This window comes from Marasmius oreades, chromosome 5 (genome assembly GCF_018924745.1).
Source record: "Marasmius oreades isolate 03SP1 chromosome 5, whole genome shotgun sequence".
NCBI lineage: Eukaryota > Fungi > Basidiomycota > Agaricomycetes > Agaricales > Marasmiaceae > Marasmius > Marasmius oreades.
The window spans coordinates 3,821,193-3,841,009 of NC_057327.1; the positions used below are offsets into that span (position 1 = coordinate 3,821,193).

The 19,817-nt window shown below is 47.4% G+C and overlaps 6 protein-coding genes across 7 annotated transcripts; all 6 read left to right on the top strand.

Annotated features, from left to right (window-relative positions):
• Positions 1 to 422: 422 nt before the first annotated feature.
• E1B28_009392 (uncharacterized protein) lies at positions 423 to 2,076 on the top strand (the record flags this gene model as incomplete). The annotated part of the gene is made up of 5 exons (XM_043154285.1): positions 423 to 1,002; positions 1,053 to 1,180; positions 1,246 to 1,308; positions 1,379 to 1,758; positions 1,821 to 2,076. 5 exons carry the CDS (start codon positions 423 to 425, stop codon positions 2,074 to 2,076), a joined length of 1,407 nt encoding a protein of 468 aa, XP_043009576.1.
• A 5,153-nt stretch (positions 2,077 to 7,229) lies between these two features.
• Positions 7,230 to 9,297, top strand: E1B28_009393 (uncharacterized protein). 2 transcript variants are annotated; one of them, XM_043154287.1, is made up of 6 exons: positions 7,230 to 7,287; positions 7,355 to 7,422; positions 7,480 to 7,906; positions 7,978 to 8,670; positions 8,733 to 9,060; positions 9,122 to 9,297. In XM_043154287.1, exons 3-6 carry the CDS (start codon positions 7,696 to 7,698, stop codon positions 9,153 to 9,155), a joined length of 1,266 nt encoding a protein of 421 aa, XP_043009578.1. In that variant the 5' UTR covers positions 7,230 to 7,287; positions 7,355 to 7,422; positions 7,480 to 7,695; the 3' UTR covers positions 9,156 to 9,297. The 2 variants fall into 2 exon arrangements, with proteins under 2 accessions (XP_043009578.1, XP_043009577.1); XM_043154286.1 differs by having other exon boundaries at positions 7,230 to 7,422.
• An 835-nt stretch (positions 9,298 to 10,132) lies between these two features.
• On the top strand, positions 10,133 to 10,896 carry E1B28_009394 (uncharacterized protein; the record flags this gene model as incomplete). The annotated part of the gene is made up of 2 exons (XM_043154288.1): positions 10,133 to 10,312; positions 10,369 to 10,896. 2 exons carry the CDS (start codon positions 10,133 to 10,135, stop codon positions 10,894 to 10,896), a joined length of 708 nt encoding a protein of 235 aa, XP_043009579.1.
• Positions 10,897 to 15,401: 4,505 nt separating this feature from the next.
• On the top strand, positions 15,402 to 16,190 carry E1B28_009395 (uncharacterized protein; the record flags this gene model as incomplete). The annotated part of the gene is made up of 2 exons (XM_043154289.1): positions 15,402 to 15,593; positions 15,654 to 16,190. 2 exons carry the CDS (start codon positions 15,402 to 15,404, stop codon positions 16,188 to 16,190), a joined length of 729 nt encoding a protein of 242 aa, XP_043009580.1.
• Positions 16,191 to 17,535: 1,345 nt separating this feature from the next.
• E1B28_009396 (uncharacterized protein) lies at positions 17,536 to 18,118 on the top strand (the record flags this gene model as incomplete). The annotated part of the gene is made up of 5 exons (XM_043154290.1): positions 17,536 to 17,655; positions 17,707 to 17,729; positions 17,790 to 17,814; positions 17,872 to 17,927; positions 17,980 to 18,118. The coding sequence occupies 5 exons, from the start codon at positions 17,536 to 17,538 to the stop codon at positions 18,116 to 18,118; spliced, it is 363 nt and encodes a 120-aa protein (XP_043009581.1).
• A 419-nt stretch (positions 18,119 to 18,537) lies between these two features.
• E1B28_009397 (uncharacterized protein) lies at positions 18,538 to 19,593 on the top strand (the record flags this gene model as incomplete). Its single annotated transcript, XM_043154291.1, has 6 exons — positions 18,538 to 18,588; positions 18,662 to 18,794; positions 18,854 to 18,988; positions 19,058 to 19,169; positions 19,236 to 19,420; positions 19,511 to 19,593. 6 exons carry the CDS (start codon positions 18,538 to 18,540, stop codon positions 19,591 to 19,593), a joined length of 699 nt encoding a protein of 232 aa, XP_043009582.1.
• Between the last annotated feature and the right edge of the window lie 224 nt (positions 19,594 to 19,817).

The following is a 19,817-nucleotide window of genomic DNA, read 5'->3' on the forward strand; positions in this document are numbered from 1 at the left end:
CTAAACTTGACTTGGTATGCTTATACTTGAAAGGTCCATCATTCTTTCGCCATCAAGGTACTTATTCTCAAAGAGGCATCATCCTTGGTAAGCATCAAACCCTCCGTCATATTGCTGATACTTATATTGATTTCAGCATTTAGTTGCGATCACGGTGGCCAGGAAACATCAACTTGAAGCAGGTGTCCGGGATTGACAGGCACGCGAGGGAGGTTGCCACCCGCTGCCGACCAGTTCTCGTCGCAGTCGTGTTCAGGGTCGAGCCTGTCGCCAGGTAGTAACTAATTGCCTTCCTCGAGTCTTACCGTCGACGCAACATCGATGCATTATTCTCGGATCCCCCTGAAGTACTATTTAACCTGCCTCTCGGTTTGATCCCGGCACAAATCAATCCTCCCTTCCTTCCTCCCCCATATCCTACCATGGCTCCCTCGTGTAGTAACGCTATCGCTGTGCAGTGCATTCCAGGCTTCACTGGCCAGATCCTAACGCCTTCTTCCGCACTGTACCAGCCTGCCAACCAGCGTTTTTCTGCCACCGCTGTCCTCCAACCAGCTTTCATCGCTCGGCCTGCCACCGATTCCGATATTTCTCGCATACTTCAATTTGCACTTGGTCAGGACCCCAAACTTGAGCTTGCAGTTAAGGGAGGGGGCGTAAATCCATACCCTGCTGCCTCTTCGGACGGCGGTTTAGTGATCGATTTGTCACTAATGAATACCGTTTCTGTTTCTGGCGACAAGCAAACGGTGACAGTAGGAGGCGGTGCTAAGTGGGGCGATGTCTACGCAGAGGCCGACAAACAAGGGGTCGCCGTTGTCGGCGGAAGTGTTCATCTTGTTGGTGTTGGCGGGTCAGCTTTAGCAGGAGGATACTCTCCTTTGTCCGGACAATATGGTATGGCGGTCGACAATATGCTTTCAGCGACAGTCGTGTTGGCGGATGGCCGCGTCGTCAAGACTGACGCCACAAATGAACCCGACCTCTTTTGGGCGATTCGAGGTAAGTATTCTGAGGTTGAGAACTAGTCTCTTCGTTAACCGTAACGACAGGTGGTGTCAATCAGTTTGGCGTGGTTACACAGATGGTTTTCGCAACCCATCCTTCCCCTGGCCCAATCACGATGGGATCCCTTGTTTACCCTTCGAGCGATCTACCCGAGGTTTTACAAGCTCTCCACGTACGTTAGCCACCTCCTTACCCGTTCAGCCTGTCGTTCATGATGCTTCTTGTCATTTTGAACAGGACCATCTCGCTCATCAAGACCCGAGTTCTAAAATGATTCTCATGTTCGCCCGATCGCCAGATGTCCGTCTTTTCTTCGCGGGGTTCTCGCTGATCTTTTTCTGAAACTGATTGACGTTGTAATCCCGTTTAGCCTAGTATTTTGATTCTCCCTTATATCGAAAACCAGAAGACCGACCCAGACACTGTTCTTGCACCCTTCCGAACACTTGCTACGCCAGTTTTTGAAGGTGTAGGCACCGTTAACAACTTCTCCACGGTAGCCCATGGTGCCGACTCGTCCTTAGGCGGACCTCCTCGTGTCACCATCGACGGCGCATTATTCTCTGATGTCTGGGATGACACCGTCACGTCTGTCTATCAGAGCTGGGAACAATTCAGCAACGATTCGAGGTTCCAGAGTACCATCGTTATGTGGGAATTCTCGCACCCCGCCAAGATCGCTTCAAAACCGGTCGACAGTACTGCATTCGCTGCTCGAAGCCCGCATTTCTACATGACTGCGACTGCAAGGTAAGTCTTATCACCGAAAGGATATCTTCGAGCGATGTTCTGATTCATTCCCGATTTTTTAGAAACACGGATCCAGCTGATGACGCCCAAGTTGCTGAATGGACATCACAAGTCGCCAAGTCCGTTAGGCAAGCACAAGTTCAGAAAACTGGAAATGCCCTTCCCATCCCGGCTAGCCTTGCTCAAAGTCCGCAGACTGAGACCGTTGAGGACGTCTTTGGCTCGAATCTTCCCAAGTTGAGGACGGTAAAAGCCAAGTATGACCCTGGCAAGGTTTGGAGTAAGGGTTGGGTTATCGAGCCTGACTTCAGCTCATGATTCCTCTCGTTTATTGTCTCTCGTTATTCCTTCAAATTTTTCCATCTGGCTCTAGTGAAGTAATACGTACTTATACGGTATACAGGCATATTGAATAATAATTCTGTACTGAGGCATCCAAAATGGAACGATCACTCTTTGACCATACTGATGAAGTTGCTGCGAACTCAGCATTGCTAGTCATGCTTCAACCCACTCATGAATTCCAGCCAACGGGTCACGATCAAAACCCTTTCCGCCTATCTATTTCACGCGATCTCGACCCCCAAAGGTCATCCGACATTATCAACATGGATGGGGAAAGCGGGCTTGGGGAGCACAGAAAGAACTTTCAATGCGTGCTACAGAGACCGATATGCACATTGCATCAAGATCTGCTCAGCCACTACGCTAATTCGAAAGTGAAGTAAGACGAAAGGTACAGCGATGCGGGAGCATCCAGGAACGACGATGATGTTCCCAGAATCGCCCCATGCTCGCTTTGAAGGTTGAAGCGTAGAAAATGGGACTCGTACATCTAGTTCCTAGCCCAATCCAACACAGCTCAAGAAATAAGTACACCATCCAACAACACCAAGGTCGATTTTGGCCACCACTTTTCGGCCAGGTGACTTGGGCTCAAGCTAAGAAAAGACAGCACGATTAGATGACAGAAAGAGGGACTCTTCGCAGGAGAGTACTTACACTTCGGATCATTCTACTCGCTTTCCATGAGTAAAAAGAGCACAGTTGTCTTGATATCTGGCCGGCAACGGCAGCGATGATTTCGGGTTTCATGTTCAACGCCGGGTTGGTGTGTCCCCTGGAGAAAAATTCCGGCTCATTATTTCGCGAAAGTGCTTCCTCGTGGACACATAGAGTATTCCTAAGGGTTACAATTGATATGAATCAGAATCAGCAGGGAATGAAGGTGTGGTATGGGAACATCAAGTACCATGGCGAAGGTCTTCAAGGTCTTCACATTCACGCGATCTCATTGTAGGTTTCGCTGTTGTCGAAATTGAGCGAATATGCTTTAAAAGAGTGTCGCTACGACGTACCAGTAGTATGGTAATCCCAACGTCAGCCCAAAGCCAGGCCTGACCTGTACTTTCGTTCGGTATCCTCGAGGAGATCTTTGATGCTGCCCTGCGTTCGTGTTTTGATCTGATAGTTCTGGACCTGGGGACCTGGGTTGATTCGATCCCTAAATTCAAACGACCTTATCGTCCAATGATTCTTCTTTCATTCCAGGCCATCCGGGGAATCTGGAGAGCATCAGAGTCAGGATAATAGTCCCTGAGCAACTCAGGTGAGATTCCGCACCTTTCGCGCGAATGTCCGATTTATGTGCATTGTCCCAACTGCTCTTCTGACACTGCTATTCCCCATGAGTTTTTTTTCAGCGAAGTTTCGAAGTTTCGAGCGTTGTTCGTTGGCCGACGTGTGACAGTAAAAGGGAGAAGCACTGTGGCAGTGCTAACACGTTTCTCTTTACTTTTGCTGTGGAACCGCGTCAGAGTCAGCAGGAGTCTCCAGCCTCAAGTATATCTCAATGATGGTATGTGAAGATTGTATCCCATTGATTCTGAGTTTCAACGTTCCTGATCGTCAATAGATTCTGCAAGGATACGGTGAAAATCAAACATGCAAGCAAAGGTCTTGAAGGCATCACTGACTCGACGATTGCTCGACGAACCCTGTTTTTCTTGAATAACTGTGCATGCGCTGGCACGACAACCCACGACTTTGTGGAAATTTTCGAAAGGTAAGCGTGTTATGAATCATGATCCTATGTCCATATCACTGGTTACTCACTTGTCGGGGAATCTTGTTGGAACAGATGCACTCAGTATGCATCTTTAGCGATCTTGTCCCAACAAATGCCGATCTCTGTTTATGTCGAAGCGGCAGCTCAATTGGTATATCTTTGACTCAATACGTCCTGACGGAGCGGCGGTCCATTGGAGAACCTGGCCTTGTGTCGCATGAACTTCAAGAGATTACTTCGCGTACCGGCTTTTTCCCTATGCTGCGCCCATGAATGAGTAAAGCTTTGCCGTTAAGTCTGTGTTTTTTGTTGTTTTTTTTTTAATTTCTGCAGATTTACGTGTTACAAGCCGTCTAGTGCTAAGACACACGGGAGCGCTCGATAGAGCGCTACCATTCCTTCTCCTTCTGTTCTACTTTGCCCAAACTGTGGGCCCCTGGTCTCTTGGTTGTGAAGCTGTTGGTATTGTTGTTGTGTGTAAGTGTTGAGTAGTTAAGTCTGTGTTTGTTAACCTGACGAACTTCAAACATTATTAGCCTCTCTTTTTGCCACGATCACATCAAAATCATCATACTTACATACAATCCATACCGCATGCTGATGCTGACCATCCGAACATCGAGTGAAGTTATGAACGCGATTTCTCGACACTTGTTAAGCGCCTGTCTTTGTTCATAAAAAAATGGCGACAGGACTCATGGTGCTAAAACCTGGTCAGTCGCTAGAATCCATCTTGGAAAACTCACGCGAAAGATTCTGAGGCGATTTTGTAGGTTGTTAAAATTAAAACCATGGCCTAGTGGAGACCGAAGAACAGAGGGGAGAAGATCCTGTTACCTCATAGAATCGCAGAACTGTACTGTGCGTTCGTATCTTCGCTACTCCACAACGTACCTCGCCGTTGCTGAAGCGAATTAGATGACCGCGCTTATTCTTCATTTTTCAAATCATTCGTCGCTACCTGTCGGAACTCCTCGAAACACGACCACATACACTCCCGTGACACTGTGCATTTTTTAAGTACCTACCGTGAATAACAACACCCTCCCGAAATTTCGGGAGCCTATGAGCACCGGACCATACTCGATTATCCCAATTTCGATCGCAGGTGATTGATGTCGGGCAAAGTCGCAGTTTTCATTTCTCAAACTGGTAGCTTTCTCAATCGTTCTGTATCTGTTGTGACTGAATCCCGAAGGCAGTTTCCATCATATTCGTGTTCATATCCACTCAAACTAAATATCCTTCTCCATTCAGGTACCCAGCATCATGAGGCCGGTGTCAAGGCAAAGATCATTTCACCAATCTAGTTTCCCATAAATACGTTTACGCGCCCCTTAACCCGGGCTCGCGAGCTGTTTTGAGATGGTTTGTCCCTGATTCTCACAGGGGAGAGGGTGACATCTTCCTCGGAAGGAGACTGTTCAATCCAATCGGTGCATGTCCAACGAAATGGGATTCGCACACAGGTGGAGATTCGGTATTGGCACGATCCTGTGCTACAAAGACTCTACATGGATTTTACAGGACGTTATCGACAACCTCGCAACAAAGTAAGCCGAGTGCGGCGCTTCAAAACTTCACCCTTCCTTCTCAAGACCTCAACTCCCATGAATATAGGTAACTTTATTGATTGCTACAGCGCGGAGCCCCGGTACGTATTGGTGTCTTCCTGGGTAGGCGGAATGCCTATTGATAGATTGGCAGATTCAATGCAGGCCTGAGTGTGAATTATAAGTGTGCTCCTTCGCAGTCGTCACGATACAGATCTGGTCACTGAAGTTCTTGTTCCCACTCTTCTGTTCTGGCTAGACTCGTGTGGGGCCGAGTTTCCACGCGACTATATTTCGCTCAAGTTCACTTCAAACCTACTCTCAGTTTGGCTGGTTTACATCAGGGATTCGACGCAACTTATCCTTCTCCGTATGTTCTGGGACATTTGGATCACCGGACTTGCCATTCGGGGGGAAGCTCACTCATGACGCATGATGCATGGATGACCGCCATAGGACTCAACGTCCACTGCAGCGTCATTGTTAGCTGTAGTTGGCCGCGATGATTCGAGGGATCTTTGGTACGCACTGGGCCCTTCAACGTCCTTTCTTAATAACAGAAGAAAACAGGAGGGTCTACGTATTGCGGAGGGAGAGCTTGATCGTCAAGATAATCGCGGCCATCAAAGTCATTCTTGTAGGTGGGCGCCGAAAACTATGCTTTGTACGTAATGTATTGATTGTACTTATTCAGCTCGGTACTATGTGTTTCACCCTCGCGGTATTTACATTTACTCTAGGTTAGTCTCGGATGGTTACTAGGATGATTCCGGCGGGTGCGGGACGTTTCTAACATCCCGGTATGGTAGATTTGGATGACCTGTTACATGGGATTTACTCATAGTAGTCCACATGTGATGGATTCTGAGCTCCCACTGATCCTATTCACGCACATCGGACTAGCAGCATTTAGTTCACCATACAGTGTACCCGGACACTCGCTCAGAGTTTGGTGGACACGGGTACCATTCCCTTCGTTTTACGGCGCTGATTTATTCTGAAGATGCCAGGAAACTGCATTCACATAGCGTTTTGAGTCGAAGCGACAAGATACAAGATCTAGGCGTTCTCTGATAACGTTTTTCGAAGTGGTATTTGTCTAGATTGTACGTTCACCGATCTTGAATCTTGAAATTGTAGGCTCATTCAACGACAGGTATTCCAATGAGCTCTTGTAAAGCGCTGATATATTGGTATCTCCGACAATATAAATATAGGTAGGAAAAAATCCACGGCATCATCGGATTGGTTGCACTTGACACTTCATATTTCATATCTCTAGACTCAAGTGCCTTGGGTCATCCATGTTGGACTATAATCCACTCATCGAGAACTATTGAGTACCTAAGTTCCGTCATCGTGCTCGGACTCCCAGAATAATCTACTTCCAGAGCTAGCTTTTCGGCACGATCGGCAGCAATCGGCATCATTGCCGTGGATACCGTGGCGGAGCCTGTGAGTCACTGTGGCATGCTGCACCCTAGTTTCCGCTACTTCCAAGCTCCCTGCTCCACGATATACATATACAGTGACAAGCTGAATGGTCTGGGTACCTTTACTAAGGCACCGAGATATATGCCTGAGAACTATTTCCACCCCGAACTCCGAGCTCGGGTATCGCTAGGTAACATCATTTTAATATCTCATCTCAGCGTTTCCTCGACCCTCTTCTTTCCAGCAAACGTCGTAGCGGGGTTACAGTCTTTGTAGTACCATCAAGCGGTCGCCCTAGCCACTAGTTGGCACATCGTGGTAAGATATGTGGCCATATATAGTCAGGGATAGTTCTGCTGTCACCGCGCGCACAGCCATTCGCCGGCCCATACAAATTTTCACGGTTATCAATCCCATTCACTCCGACAGGTACATTTCACGGGTACTTAAGGGTACCTCCGGTTAAGAGATATGGTGTGCCAGGTTCCTCCTCCCTCCGCTATGGTGTCTTACAGCCTTCTGTTTTTACTGGCATCTTCAGTCTCCCTGGGGGTATTATGTCAAGAGCCTGAAACTCAGGCAATCGATTCAAAATCAGGGAAAGCCTGCGTGAGTGTATTATTTCTTTGCATAGACATCGACGATGCCTGACCATATCTCCCAAAGTGCAAAGCTCTCCGCAATGAGCTACCACCCTCAGTGGGAGTCTTCGCACGTGGTACTCCCGAATACAATGCTCGACACCAGACGTATTACTCCCTCCAACAACAGGAACTGTTCCCAACATGCACAGTCAAGCCGAACTCTGCCTCGGACGTTTCTCGTGTACTGCAGATTGCGAAGGCTCATAAATGCCCATTCGCTGTTGCGTCTGGTGGACATATGTCATGGAAAGGGTCCTCGAACATCGACGGAGGAGTCGTTATTGATCTGAGGGCATTGAACCAGATTGATATCTCTGCAAAGGACCAGACAGTCAAGTTGGGACCCGGATCACCGTGGATAAATGTTTACGCTGCCCTGGCCCCATTCAATATATCAACCACTGGAGCTCGAAACAACTTCGTTGGCGTCGGTGGCTTCCTTGCCGGAGGTAAGATTTTTGATATTCGAACCGAAGCTCGGTTGCGCTCCCTGAACCTTCTATTAACTCCAACATTAAAGGTGGTATAACTTTCGAGTCTGTTAACAAAGGTTTCGGTGCGAACAGCGTGTTCAATTACGAGGTTGTCCTCGCGAATGGATCCATAGTCAGTGTGAATAAAGACACGAACGCGGATCTATTCTGGGCATTGAAGCTCGCCGGATCAAATTTCGGTGTCATCACTCAGTATGAGATGACCACATTCCCACAACCCGTGATATGGGGAGCTGTCAGCGCGTACCCTATCACCAATCAAAGCACTTCAGACCTTCTTGGAGCTTTCGAGACGTACGGACACGATGACACAAACACCGACTACTTCCAATCCGTCGCTTACGCTTCAGCAGGCGGCGTAGACGTATTTTCAGTCGTTCAGGGCACTCTCGATGGGGTCCCTCAAGGTCCCCTCACATCCGTAGAGCCTATTTCTCATTCAGAGTTAGTGGGCAGCACTCATGATGTTATAAACCAAGTTATCCAAGGCGCACTCGCACCCACGGCCCGGGCTCATTGGTATACCTTCACGACGAAGATTGATAAACAGTTTTTCCAGGATATGCGTACAAGGGCGGACAACATCTTTGCGCCATTGAACAACCGGGATGGCCTTACTGTGGTTGTTGGTTTCCAGGCCCTCCAAAAGAGTTTCATCGCAAAATCAGCTGGTTCCCCGGTCTTCAATGCTTTGAGCCAGGCAAACGATGATCTTGTCTGTGAGTATTGGTTATCGGAGCGTTGATGTCCTTTCCCGAGTACTGAACGATGGCATTGGCAGTTGTTCTTCTCCTTGTCACTTGGGATGACCCTGCAGATGAACTTGTCATGAGAAATGCCACCAATGCCCTTGGTGCTTGGGGTGAGGCTGAAGCTCAGAGACGTGGTCTACTAAGCCAGTTCGTTTATTTGAACTATGCAAATGAGGAGCAGCGTATATACGAACGTGCGGTTACGAAGGAGGACTTGGATAGGTTAAGGAGTGTGCAAAAGTCGTATGATCCGTCAGGGACCTTTACGAAATTATGGAGGGGTGGCTATAAGATACCGCCGGTGGGTTATCACGGGGCTGAAACCAGTACTGGAGTACAGGAAGAACGCAATGGCTCGTAAGATATATCTTTTGTTTTTCTGCGATTGCCTTGAGTCACAACTTCCTTTCTTTAACAGAACCGCCCGGGACGCACAGAGCGACGAGTTATAGGTGCCGCCACCTCAAAATCTTGACTTTTTTCATTCATTATCTTGGATTATAATGACGGAAGCCTCTAGAAGAACATGTGTTTATAACATCAAAATATAACTTTTTACGACCTTACTTATTGATCGCGGAGGTTTCTTCACGGGCGTGGCTATTCGCAATGATAATAAACTTGTAGGATGTAACCTATACATTCTGGATGCGCCGTTCAGTCCCGTCTGATATCATTCCGTCTAAGTTGATCATGCGGAACGAACGACAAAGACAGGATTAGAATCCGGAGATTTGGCCTTCCAGTTTCGGGCGGCAAAGATAATTAATTGTGGCGGATGCCGCTGATGCATCAAGCCGCGCATAACTCACACGTGGGCCGTCGTCGGCATACTTTGCCGTACGTCATATCGGGCATCTTGCATCCCACATGAGCGGAGCTGTACTGTCGCAAGCAAGATAGTCAGCGTACACCTGGTACCCGGAGCGGAGGGTAACACTCCAGCATACAACTCCGCGCACTTGTGTGCCTTGAGGCGTAAGTAGCTTGGAGTTTGAATTTTTGGGGGTAAGTTATGCCGCTGGCTTACCGCCATCCCTCGCTTTCTTGCCCAAAGGTCAACTTCCCGCGTCAAAGATTCGTCCGAAGGATGCACGAAGAGAAGTTTGGGTATGTTTCAGCTCTTTGTTCCTTTAAATTTCAGATTTACACTTAGCGCTCGGTCAGAGCCTTCATGGCACGTGCATGTGTGGAAGTCCGAAGATATCGGATGCCCGTGTTCGACTGAAGATGGCGTTGTTCTGGTTCCGGATACGAGAGGTTTCTCTCGTGGATATCAGGGAAATTCGGGATGACTAACGCCAGCGCTCGAGCTTAATCCGATGTACTCCATAATCCGGTGTACTCCACTATTGAAGGGTCTATGGTATAAAGGTAGCTTCAACTTCAAGTACTCATTCTTTCCAGTTCAGAAGTAATTATGGATACCATGAACTCTGCGGGAATAGTTTCAAGATCCGCCCTCTTGATCCTCTCCGCCTACCTCTTCAACCGCACCTATTCCCCACCAGCTGGTAAATTCAACCTTCCTCCTCCTGGACCAACGTTCGCTGAAAAGCGAGAGTGGTTTATACTACGAACCGTTGCATATATTTTTCCATTACTCAACGTCAGTTTCGCTCAAATTTGAATTATTGCGTTATTGTTAAACAAATCCATTTACAGATAGGATACGCTGCTGTCACCTTCCACGAATGTCTATTCATCTTCATGACCTATTTCGAGTACCCCACCTCTCTCGCTGACTATCTTCCCCTTCCAACGGGACCTCCCGGCTGGATAGGGATGCTAGGATTGCTCATGGGTATATTCGGAGGCCTCTTCCGCATCGCATGCTACAAAGCCCTAGGCGACGCATTCACCTTCAATATCACCCAATCGCCGAAACTCGTGACGTCAGGCCCGTATTCCATCGTACGCCACCCATCTTACCTGGCCGTATCACTCAATGCAGTCGGGATATCGATATACCATTTATGTCCTGGATCGTGGCTCAGAGAAAGTGGTATACTCCAACACGGTGCATGGAAGGTCGCAGTGTGGGCATGGCTTTTTATGACGGTTGTTACGACGAATGTTTTTGCTGCGTTTAGGGCGAAAGATGAGGATCGGTTGATGAAGAGTATGTTTGGGGAGGAGTGGGAGGCGTGGAGGAAGGATGTGAGGTTCATGATTTATCCTGGGTTGTATTAAGCTCGCCGCTCAGCCAGGCCGCGGGCCTAGATAGTTTATTTTTCTCTTCATATCTTACCTTTGATAATTTTAGCTTATTTTCTACGTAAAATCATAGAGTGCGTAGAGTGCGCTGAGCCATCCCTTCTTCTTACCGCTATTACCAAGCGGACTCGAGGGATATGCAATAGTATGATGCAGACGTCGGTTCTTGCCTTCCCTGACGACGCTCTTATCCCATACACTTCGTTATTCTCTCATAAAAAGAAAGGACCATGATTTGGATCATAGGGCCGCTAGGAGCAATGATCTGTATTGCAGATTGGCCGCGCATCCTCGTCCATATGATCAAGTTTCCCCACTGCGTTTTCCCGGTCTGGCCCAATGACCGGGGGGGGGGGGGTACAGTCCATTTCCGATCGGTCGTCCATCAAGTCTTTAGGAACCACAAAAAAGAACATTTGGAAGGCGACCCAAGGTTACGCACTAGCCCGGTTGTGGTGGCTGTATAGCTTCCTGGTTTCGTCCATCTCACGTATGTACAATTGGTGATACGATAGGAAGTATATTGAGAGAGTGTTAGCGAACTGGAAACTAGAGGGGACGGAAGGGAGGAGGGAGGGAGGGAGGGAGGAGAGGGATAAGCCTCCGAATTCGTAGTAGCACGTCGATGTTTAGAGCACTAGGTGAAAGAACGTGTTCGTTAGAATAAGAACTCGCATCTTTTGTCTTCGCGATCTAACGCTTTCCCATCCTCGCCTTTGCTTTCAGGATGTCTCTCTCCTTCGCCAAAGCATCAAGCACCTCCCATCCCGTTTCCGACGGTTCTTCGTTCAGCACCATACCCCATTAACTTTTCGCGATTGCGGTGGGTTCGAAGGAGAGGCTTGTCGCATGCGTTGGAATCACCTTCATTGCGAGGTAGTAACAAGTCGACAAATATGGAGAGGAAGGAAAGCTGACGAGAGAACCTCAGTCGTGAATTATTCGCTATTTCGTCCAGGAGGCGCCTGATAACGAACGAAAGAGTCCGTAGGATTGTAAGTCGTCGTCATCGATATCGTCCGCCGGGGTGAAGTCGTGGTCAATGGAAAAACGTGGTGGAGCTTTGAAGCAAATACACACAAACAACCCGCCTTTTTGGACTCGACGCCCATGGTGGTCCACAGCCTCCCATATTCCGAGTCTCTCAAGGCGTCCAATAACCGAATCAGCGCATCAGGAAATTGTCTAAATCTCACTCACCTAACGTTGCCCTCGACAGTGGCAAAATTAACTAAGTTTACAGTAATGAGACTAGCTATACCCAGTTAGAACTGATACGTGTAGGGGCTGACTCAATCTTATTTCGGAACTTCAGTGGTGCGTACTAAATGTTATGCTTGCTTCGTTCCAAATAATCGGTTCTATAGGAGAATCTCGAACGTGATCTATCTTCACTAATTCGGTAACCCAAACGCAGAAGATAACACGTTCAATTTGGCCATGGGTTTTCAATGCTCCCGAGTTTGTCCAAAGCGGTATCATCTGGCATTATCTGGCTCACCTGCCGTCTAATCGGAAACTAGACGAATCTGTCTTTTTGCGAGGGCGGACGCCTTGGGACATGAACTGTGCCCTGGATCGCCCCACTAGCTTGACAACTTGCATGATTGATGGTTAGTTCTGATAGGTTTTATAGATCTGGGCTCAAGTTTATGGGTAATGCAAAGCTCGACTCGGATATTCCTTGCAAGCCGCATTGGCCAGCTAACGACCGCGCGTGGCCATCGCAGAATTCAAGGTTTTTCTTGAATATGGGAGGCCATTGTACGGAGACCTGCCCCACTTCAGTGAGTTTTCTTTTCGCTCAATCAAATAATCGTTGTTTGAACCTCCTACAGTCATCCTGCCAAACATTCGGTTGGGAAATGGAGCACTATACAACTAAATGGCGAAAATACCAAAACATCCACTGCAGATTTACCGGTTCATCCTTCCCACCCTTCCAGACTCCAGTATGCACGTCCTTCCGTTTCTGCTCCTTTTGATGAAAACGGTCAATTCTATCAGATTAGGATGCAAGATCTGTCTCTGGATATTCTCCGAGTTTTTGGCAACGTCCGGTCCCGTTCAGTTTTTGTTCGGCATGGATACAGGAGGATCGGTTCAATGCGAATCTCAGATATCTGCTTAATTCGGCCCTGAACGTTTACCGAAGAACCCCAAGTCGCGTTACAGTCACTCGCGAAAAAGACTGCAGTATAAGGTACCCGACTTGACAGATTCGTAACACGGGTGGGCAACTTTGTATAATAAGCGGGCACCTGTAGCCTGTTCGACACTATATAAGGGTACTACCACCCGTCCTGATTGAATCCTCTCCATGCCAGTCTGTCGAAGGGATACGGATTTGGGGAGTTTTTTTGAAAAACTCTTTTTTTTCAACTCAATACTTATTAGGTCATTTATATAGGTGGCCCGTTCTATTTAGTGAGTATTTACTGTCGCCTTTTGCGTTACGGTCTGCTTACGGTATAGTCTCTAGAATGCAAGACCCTTTCAAACTGAGTTACAACGTCAAGCGTTCTGCTAGCTGGTGGTCGCCTATTTCTTTTTGAAAGGCCTCCCGATGATGTCATCGCTGATTAACTGGCATCATAGTCGGGGCGGGGGCGGGCTCTAAGAGCTATTGAACAGTTGATTTTTTTCGATCTTTTCCAGCCTCGACAACCACCTCGGACCCCAAACAATGGTAATTCATTCGAAAGGTTGGTATAAAACCAAGCCTGAGTCCCTCACCCACTCCCGATTATCCAGTATCCTAAAACCTCAATGAACGTACGACTCCTCGCCTCCAGTAAGCCTTCCTTCACATGTTTGAGCTACTTAAGTAACGTGCTCAACTCTTGATAAGGCCTCGGGATAAGCCTGACATTTGGTGATATGTACCTGTGCCGGAGGGAGGAGAAAGAATTTATTTTGACGTACGTTTTTCGGATTGACGTTGATCATCCTCCTCCCCCTTTGTGGTACTTATTTGATATCTTTCCAGAAATCCAAAGGACCTGACGACTGGCCAACTACTGTACTTATTATGCAGATATACGACTCTTATTTTCCAGATGTGAGTAAAATCAAATCTGCCTCAGTTAATTGACGCCGGAAATGCACGCGAAAATAACGGTTATTGTTTTCGATTTTACACAGACTCGACATTGCCATTTTTAGTTTCGACTCCCACAAATCTGCCGTGGCGGCAAAATTGTCCTTGCAGCCTTGCCTCCTCCACGCCGTGTTCAAGGCCTTCGCGGCATATGTTATTTTTTTGCTGTTACACCTTATATTAACCCTCCGAGGTGAGTGAGATTTACATACAGCTCACATTACTCAGCACGCCGGACTAACTAACTTGTGCCTAGTATACGCCTTGTACAACAAAAGTCTTAGACTAGCCTTTCTCTTTGGATTTACGTGTTGTATAAGGGTCCTCGCATGCATTTATGAAATCGCATCAAGAATAAAGTACGGGATTGCTGACCATAACTTGGTATCTCACTGGTTTGATGACCTCTGCTTTCCGAGACTCTCGTTTCCTAGAGATCCTGGAATTGCCTGCTTCCTGTGAGTTTCGTATTATCCTCTCACTTTCTACGCTAAGCAGACATTTCCAGTTTAATCGAGCTGATTACACACTTCGCGTTATGTTGGCTCACTTTGAGAAAGACCTTGCAGTTGGAAGGCGTGTGGTCTTTTAGGGCTTCCTCTGTTGGTTCCGTGTTGAACCGAGATGCGCTTATTATTCTTCCGAGTATCTTCGGTGCGTAGGACCGATCAGTATGTATATATCCCGTTACCCAATTATTTTGGGCAGCGCTAATTATCGGGGTGGCCATCATCAAACCGTTGAACGTCGCGTTTTTTATGTTCCCGTAAGGATCCTTCCATTCTATTTTCTTGGGACTGATATGGGATTCTAGGATATGTCTTGTGGTCCCTTCGTGTCTGGTGCGTGTCCCTCATTCTTGCTAGTACGTAGTTATACTACTCCTTACATTGTTGATTCAAGGGTTGCCACGCCATTGCTGGCATGCAAAGGTTGGGAGATCAGTCGCCTTCGAAAGGCTCTGAAGAGATACAGTTTTCCACTGTCGACGCTACCTGGGATTGCCAGACCCATTCGGGTGCATAGTTTTCGAAGGACTGCTCAGCGCTCAACACTCCGGCGGTTCGGAAGTGACGTGAATAAATCCTGTGTGTACGACTTTCATTTGGTTCCGACGGGGAAGGATCAACAGTAAAATAGTAATAGTATATACTATACACGAATTCAAAAATGAGGGAACTAAATGTTGAGGCCTCAGGCGCTTGCTTAGCCGACCGTCATGGTAGAGTTCATGTGTTCACGGAATTAATCAAAGGACAGTAATAGACACGGCTTGGTATCCCTGGTGTGAAATCACCCGGTGCCACTGTAGTTGTACAGCCTGCTATATTGGCCATTATACTTAACTCATGTCGCTCACAGTCGTCCCCTCACTTTCATTATGGATATCATGAACTCTGCAGGAATAGTATCAAGATTGGCCCTCTTGGTTCTCTCTGCCTACCTCTTCAACCGCATCTACATCCCACCCAGCGCTGGTAAATTCAACCTTCCCCCTCCTGGACCGTCATTTTCTGAAAAGCGAGAGTGGTTTCATCTACGACTCGTTGCATATATTTATCCATCCCTCAATGTCAGTTTCGCTCGAATTTGAATGATTTGCGTTATTCTCAAGGAAAGTTTCAATTTCCAGATAGGTCACGCTGCTGTCACCCTCCACGAATGTCTTTTCATCTTGATGACCTATTTCGAGTACCCCAACTCCCTCGCTGACTATCTTCTCCTTCCGACGGGATCGTCCGGACCTCCTGGTTGGATAGGGATGCTAGGATTGCTCATAGGTGTATTCGGGGGCTTCTTCCGCCTCGCATGCTACAAAGCGCTAGGTGATGCATTCACCTTCAATATCACTCAATCGCCAAAACTCGTAACGTCAGGTCCTTATTCCATCGTACGCCACCCATCTTACCTAGGCGGCATACTCAACGGACTCGGGGTATCAATATACCATTTATGTCCTGGATCGTGGCTCAGAGAAAGTGGTATACTCCAACAAGGTGTATGGAAGATCGCTATAGGGGTGTGGGTTTTTACAACGGTTGTTGCGGCCCATTTTTTGTGCGTGTTTAGGGCGGAAGATGAGGATCGGTTGTTGAAGAGGATGTTTGGAGAGGAGTGGGAGGCGTGGAGGAGGGATGTGAGGTTTAAGATTTATCCTGGAGTGTATTAGGCGTGCCACTTAGACCTGTAGGCCTGGGTATTTTTCTCTTCATATTTTCTTTTGAAAATTCTAGATTGTTTTCTATGTAAAGCGCCACGGTGACGCTGAGCCATCCGTTCCTCTAGGCTCTAGCCTTTTAGTATCGCTATCACCAAGCGGACTCTAGAAATACGATGCAGTCCAGCATCATGCATCAACTATCGAATACATGATTGTTAACGTTTAACTTTAACCCTTCCGCCTCTGAGAGTGAATGTTTGAACGTCTGGAGGTACCAGAGGTCTAATTTCGGAGCCCAGTTACTCACTTACCATAAACGGCAATATTCAGTCCCGGAAGTGGGCCGATTTAGGAACCGACCTTCCCACCTATTTTCATCGGTCCTTTCTCCCCTCATCAGTCATTTCGAAATTATCTGGTACGTCCCTGGCCTTTGAGGCTCTTTCTGTAGCAACTACATTTACACTCTCAGGTACTATCATGATAGCAGGATAGTGATAAACTTGAACCAATTCAGGAATCAAAAAGGCGTAATGCAAGCGTCAATCGTGGATGTAGAAGCCTTCAGATGCTTCATCAACCATTCATCTGGAGAACGAGCAGATAATTTGTGCTAGGAAACATGATCTGAGCTTGAGTTGAAGTTAAATGAAGTACGAGCAGTGCGTGCGCGTGTATTTCGTGCTTCTCTTTTAAAACTCATATTCGAATCTCAATAGATTTTGTGATTGCGCACGACTAAGCTCTTCAAATCGAAACGCGGTCAAGAATTAATTAACTGAAATCGGTGATGCGGTGCGATATGGAAAAAAATCCTTTCCATTCCGCCAACATGCAGGTAGCCTTCGACCAGGATCGTCAAACTACTAGACTATGAAGATGCGATATATGAAATTGTGAAGTTGTGAAGTTGCGAAGGTATCCGAGGGTTATTCAATGATACAAGAAAATCGACGATTATGCAGGGCGGCGTGTCATACACGATGTACGCGGTCATTAAACCTGTACGTATACCTAAAAGCTGCTCCCCTCCCTAAAAATGTCTTTTGCAAGGATCCATCATACATGTGTCTTCGCACAAGCATCACCTCCACGTCTACGTGGGGCCGTCCAACCACACACCGATCTTTTATCGCCACATAATAAAACCCATCCTTCCACACTGCGAGCAGATCACTGGTAGCACGCTAGTTCCGCAGTTGACTTGCAACTTCCGCGTTTCCAAAAATTAGCAACCGCGAGCTTGGTTATCGCAGTATAAGAGACGACAAGTTGAACACGTTTTTCCCCTCCTTCTCTTTAGACCCCCGTCTTCGCAAGTCTCGTTCGCCGTTTCCGCCTCTTCAATCGAACAATGACAAGAAGAGATGTTGGAACTTCCACCTCTACCTCTGAAGCCATCGCGTCCTGGCTGCCAGACATCCCGGGCACAGTACCCGAAGGCGGAACTAGAGCTTGGTTTGTGGTTGTGGGAGTAAGCGTTTCCTTAATCCCATTCTATCGAAAACTAAATCTCGGATTGCAGTTGACGTGTTGTCTTTTTACAAGGTAGGATATGGAGCTCGATGATGGTTCGGTGTCGAGTCTGACAGCGTTTTTCATTCTTAGTTATGGTTACATCAACTCGTGGGGTGTTAGTATGCCTACGCTTCTCCCAGTATTCATTCGTACTAAGGTGCTTCATATGCAGGTCTTCCAAACCTACTACGAACAAAACCTTCACATTGGCTTGGATCCTACCACCATGTACGTATGCCCTCTGCTTCTACTCGAATTTGAAAACCGACACCCCCTGTAGTTCGTGGATCGGTGCTGCCCAAGTTTACACTCCTTTTTCTTTCTCCTCGTGTTCTCCACGACTGATACGGTCATTTACACTATCCAGCGTGCCCTGTTCTTCCTCTTCGTCGTCATTGCCAGCCGGATCTATGATCTAGGACACTTCGAACGCCTGTTCATCCCTGCTAGCCTCGCGTTCGTCCTCTCCGTTTTTCTCACCGGGGAATGCGAACGGTTTTGGCAGCTTTTACTGTGTCAAGGGATTTTAGGCGGGGTAAATGTCCATTGACGGTCATTTGTTTCGCCCAAAGCATTGCTGAACTCGTTTTTTCCCCGTCGCTTCCTTTTTTAGCTTTCAGCAGGTTGCCTTGTGGCTAACATAGCAGCGATTTGTGCTCAGTGGTTTAAGAAACGGTATGATTTGGTTCTTGGAATAGCTTATGGAGGATCAGCCCTAGGAGGGATTGTGTACCCTGTCGTCGCGGGGGTTTTACTTCCCCGGATCGGGTATGTTTGTCATTTTACTCGACTAGTCGCGATGGCCCTATAATCGTATTAAACCAGGTTCAAATGGACGATGCGTATGCTTTCATTAGTGGTGCTGGTGGGGCTGTCTATCGCGAGTTTTGTAAGTTCTGTTTCTTCGTTTTTCCTACTTCGGCCGCTAAGTAAATCCACCCCCTCACAATGACGTCGGACAGACAATCCGAAGACGTCTTCCACCTGTGGCAGCCAAGCGTGAAATCCCGTTTATCAGTCTCAAACCGCTAAAATCACCTGCGTTTTCGATGTATTGCCTCGCTCTCCTTTTCCAAATCATCGGATTTTATACCTGTATGTGTTTCTTTGTGGGTGGTAGCCCTGTTATTTTGACTGTATTTTCTGTTTTTCAGTCATCACATATGTTGCATCTACTGCCGTGACTAAAGGAGCTGTATCGTTACAGTTTGGATATCTTTCGATTGCTATACTCAATGCTACAACAGGTGTGGGGAGGGTTGTAGCGAATATGGTGGCTCATAAGTTTGGTGCGTACTTCCAACCCCGAGTCCCATGACTTAAAACTGGTACTGAACCCCCCCCCCTCCCTTGGTCAGGCGCGTTCAATATCATTATCCCCTCGTTAGCCTTGAGCGGTGCTATCCTCTGTGGAGGATGGCCAGCCGTTGAGAACGAGATTGCGTTGGTAGCCGTCACTGTAACATACGCGTACGTTTTGGTGTTTTCCTTTGCAAGAATGTCTTTTCTCACTATTCTCATTATTCCTCCCTACAGTTTGTGTGCAGCACCCCACAACGCCCTGGCATCCCGAACCATTTGGGTTTTTGCCGACTCGGGGGATGTATCTCTCCGTATTGGGCTTTTCAATATCTTCGCCGCTATCGCCGGTTTGATTGGAGCTCCCACGGCTGGGGAGGTCAATAAGGGTGTGGGGATACAGGCGATGGGTGAATATGCTGGTAAGCACACCCCGCTGAGGCGCGGGTTGTTTAGTTTGTTTGTTTCCTGAAAGAAAGAACGCTCATGGTTGTCTGGATTTTGTTATATAGGTGGGTGTGGGATCGTCGCGTCTGTGTTGTTGTTCGGTTCTCGGTACCTGTTGCTCGGGAAAAAACTCCGAGGAAAGATTTGATCATGATGGAGGTATCGTTTGTTTGAACGCTTTGGACGATTGATGATTCGATTGTACGTTTGGCATATGTTGATACGACGTGTCCTTCTGGATATCATGATTTATGGTTTCAGCGTTGCTATTGGTATGCGTATTTGTACTTACTACCACGGTAGGTAGGCTGACTGGGACATTTACCTGCTCAAGCGATGTCGTTTCCGCGATCCTTTTCGCGATTATTTGCA

Coding starts and splice junctions, on each gene's coding strand:
- E1B28_009393 (XM_043154286.1), top strand. CDS start 7,285: ATGGTGTGCCAGGTTCCTCCTCCCTCCGCTATGGTGTCTTACAGCCTT. Junction 7,907..7,977: donor CGGTGGCTTCCTTGCCGGAG/GTAAGATTTTTG, acceptor CCAACATTAAAG/GTGGTATAACTTTCGAGTCT. Junction 9,061..9,121: donor CAGGAAGAACGCAATGGCTC/GTAAGATATATC, acceptor TTTCTTTAACAG/AACCGCCCGGGACGCACAGA.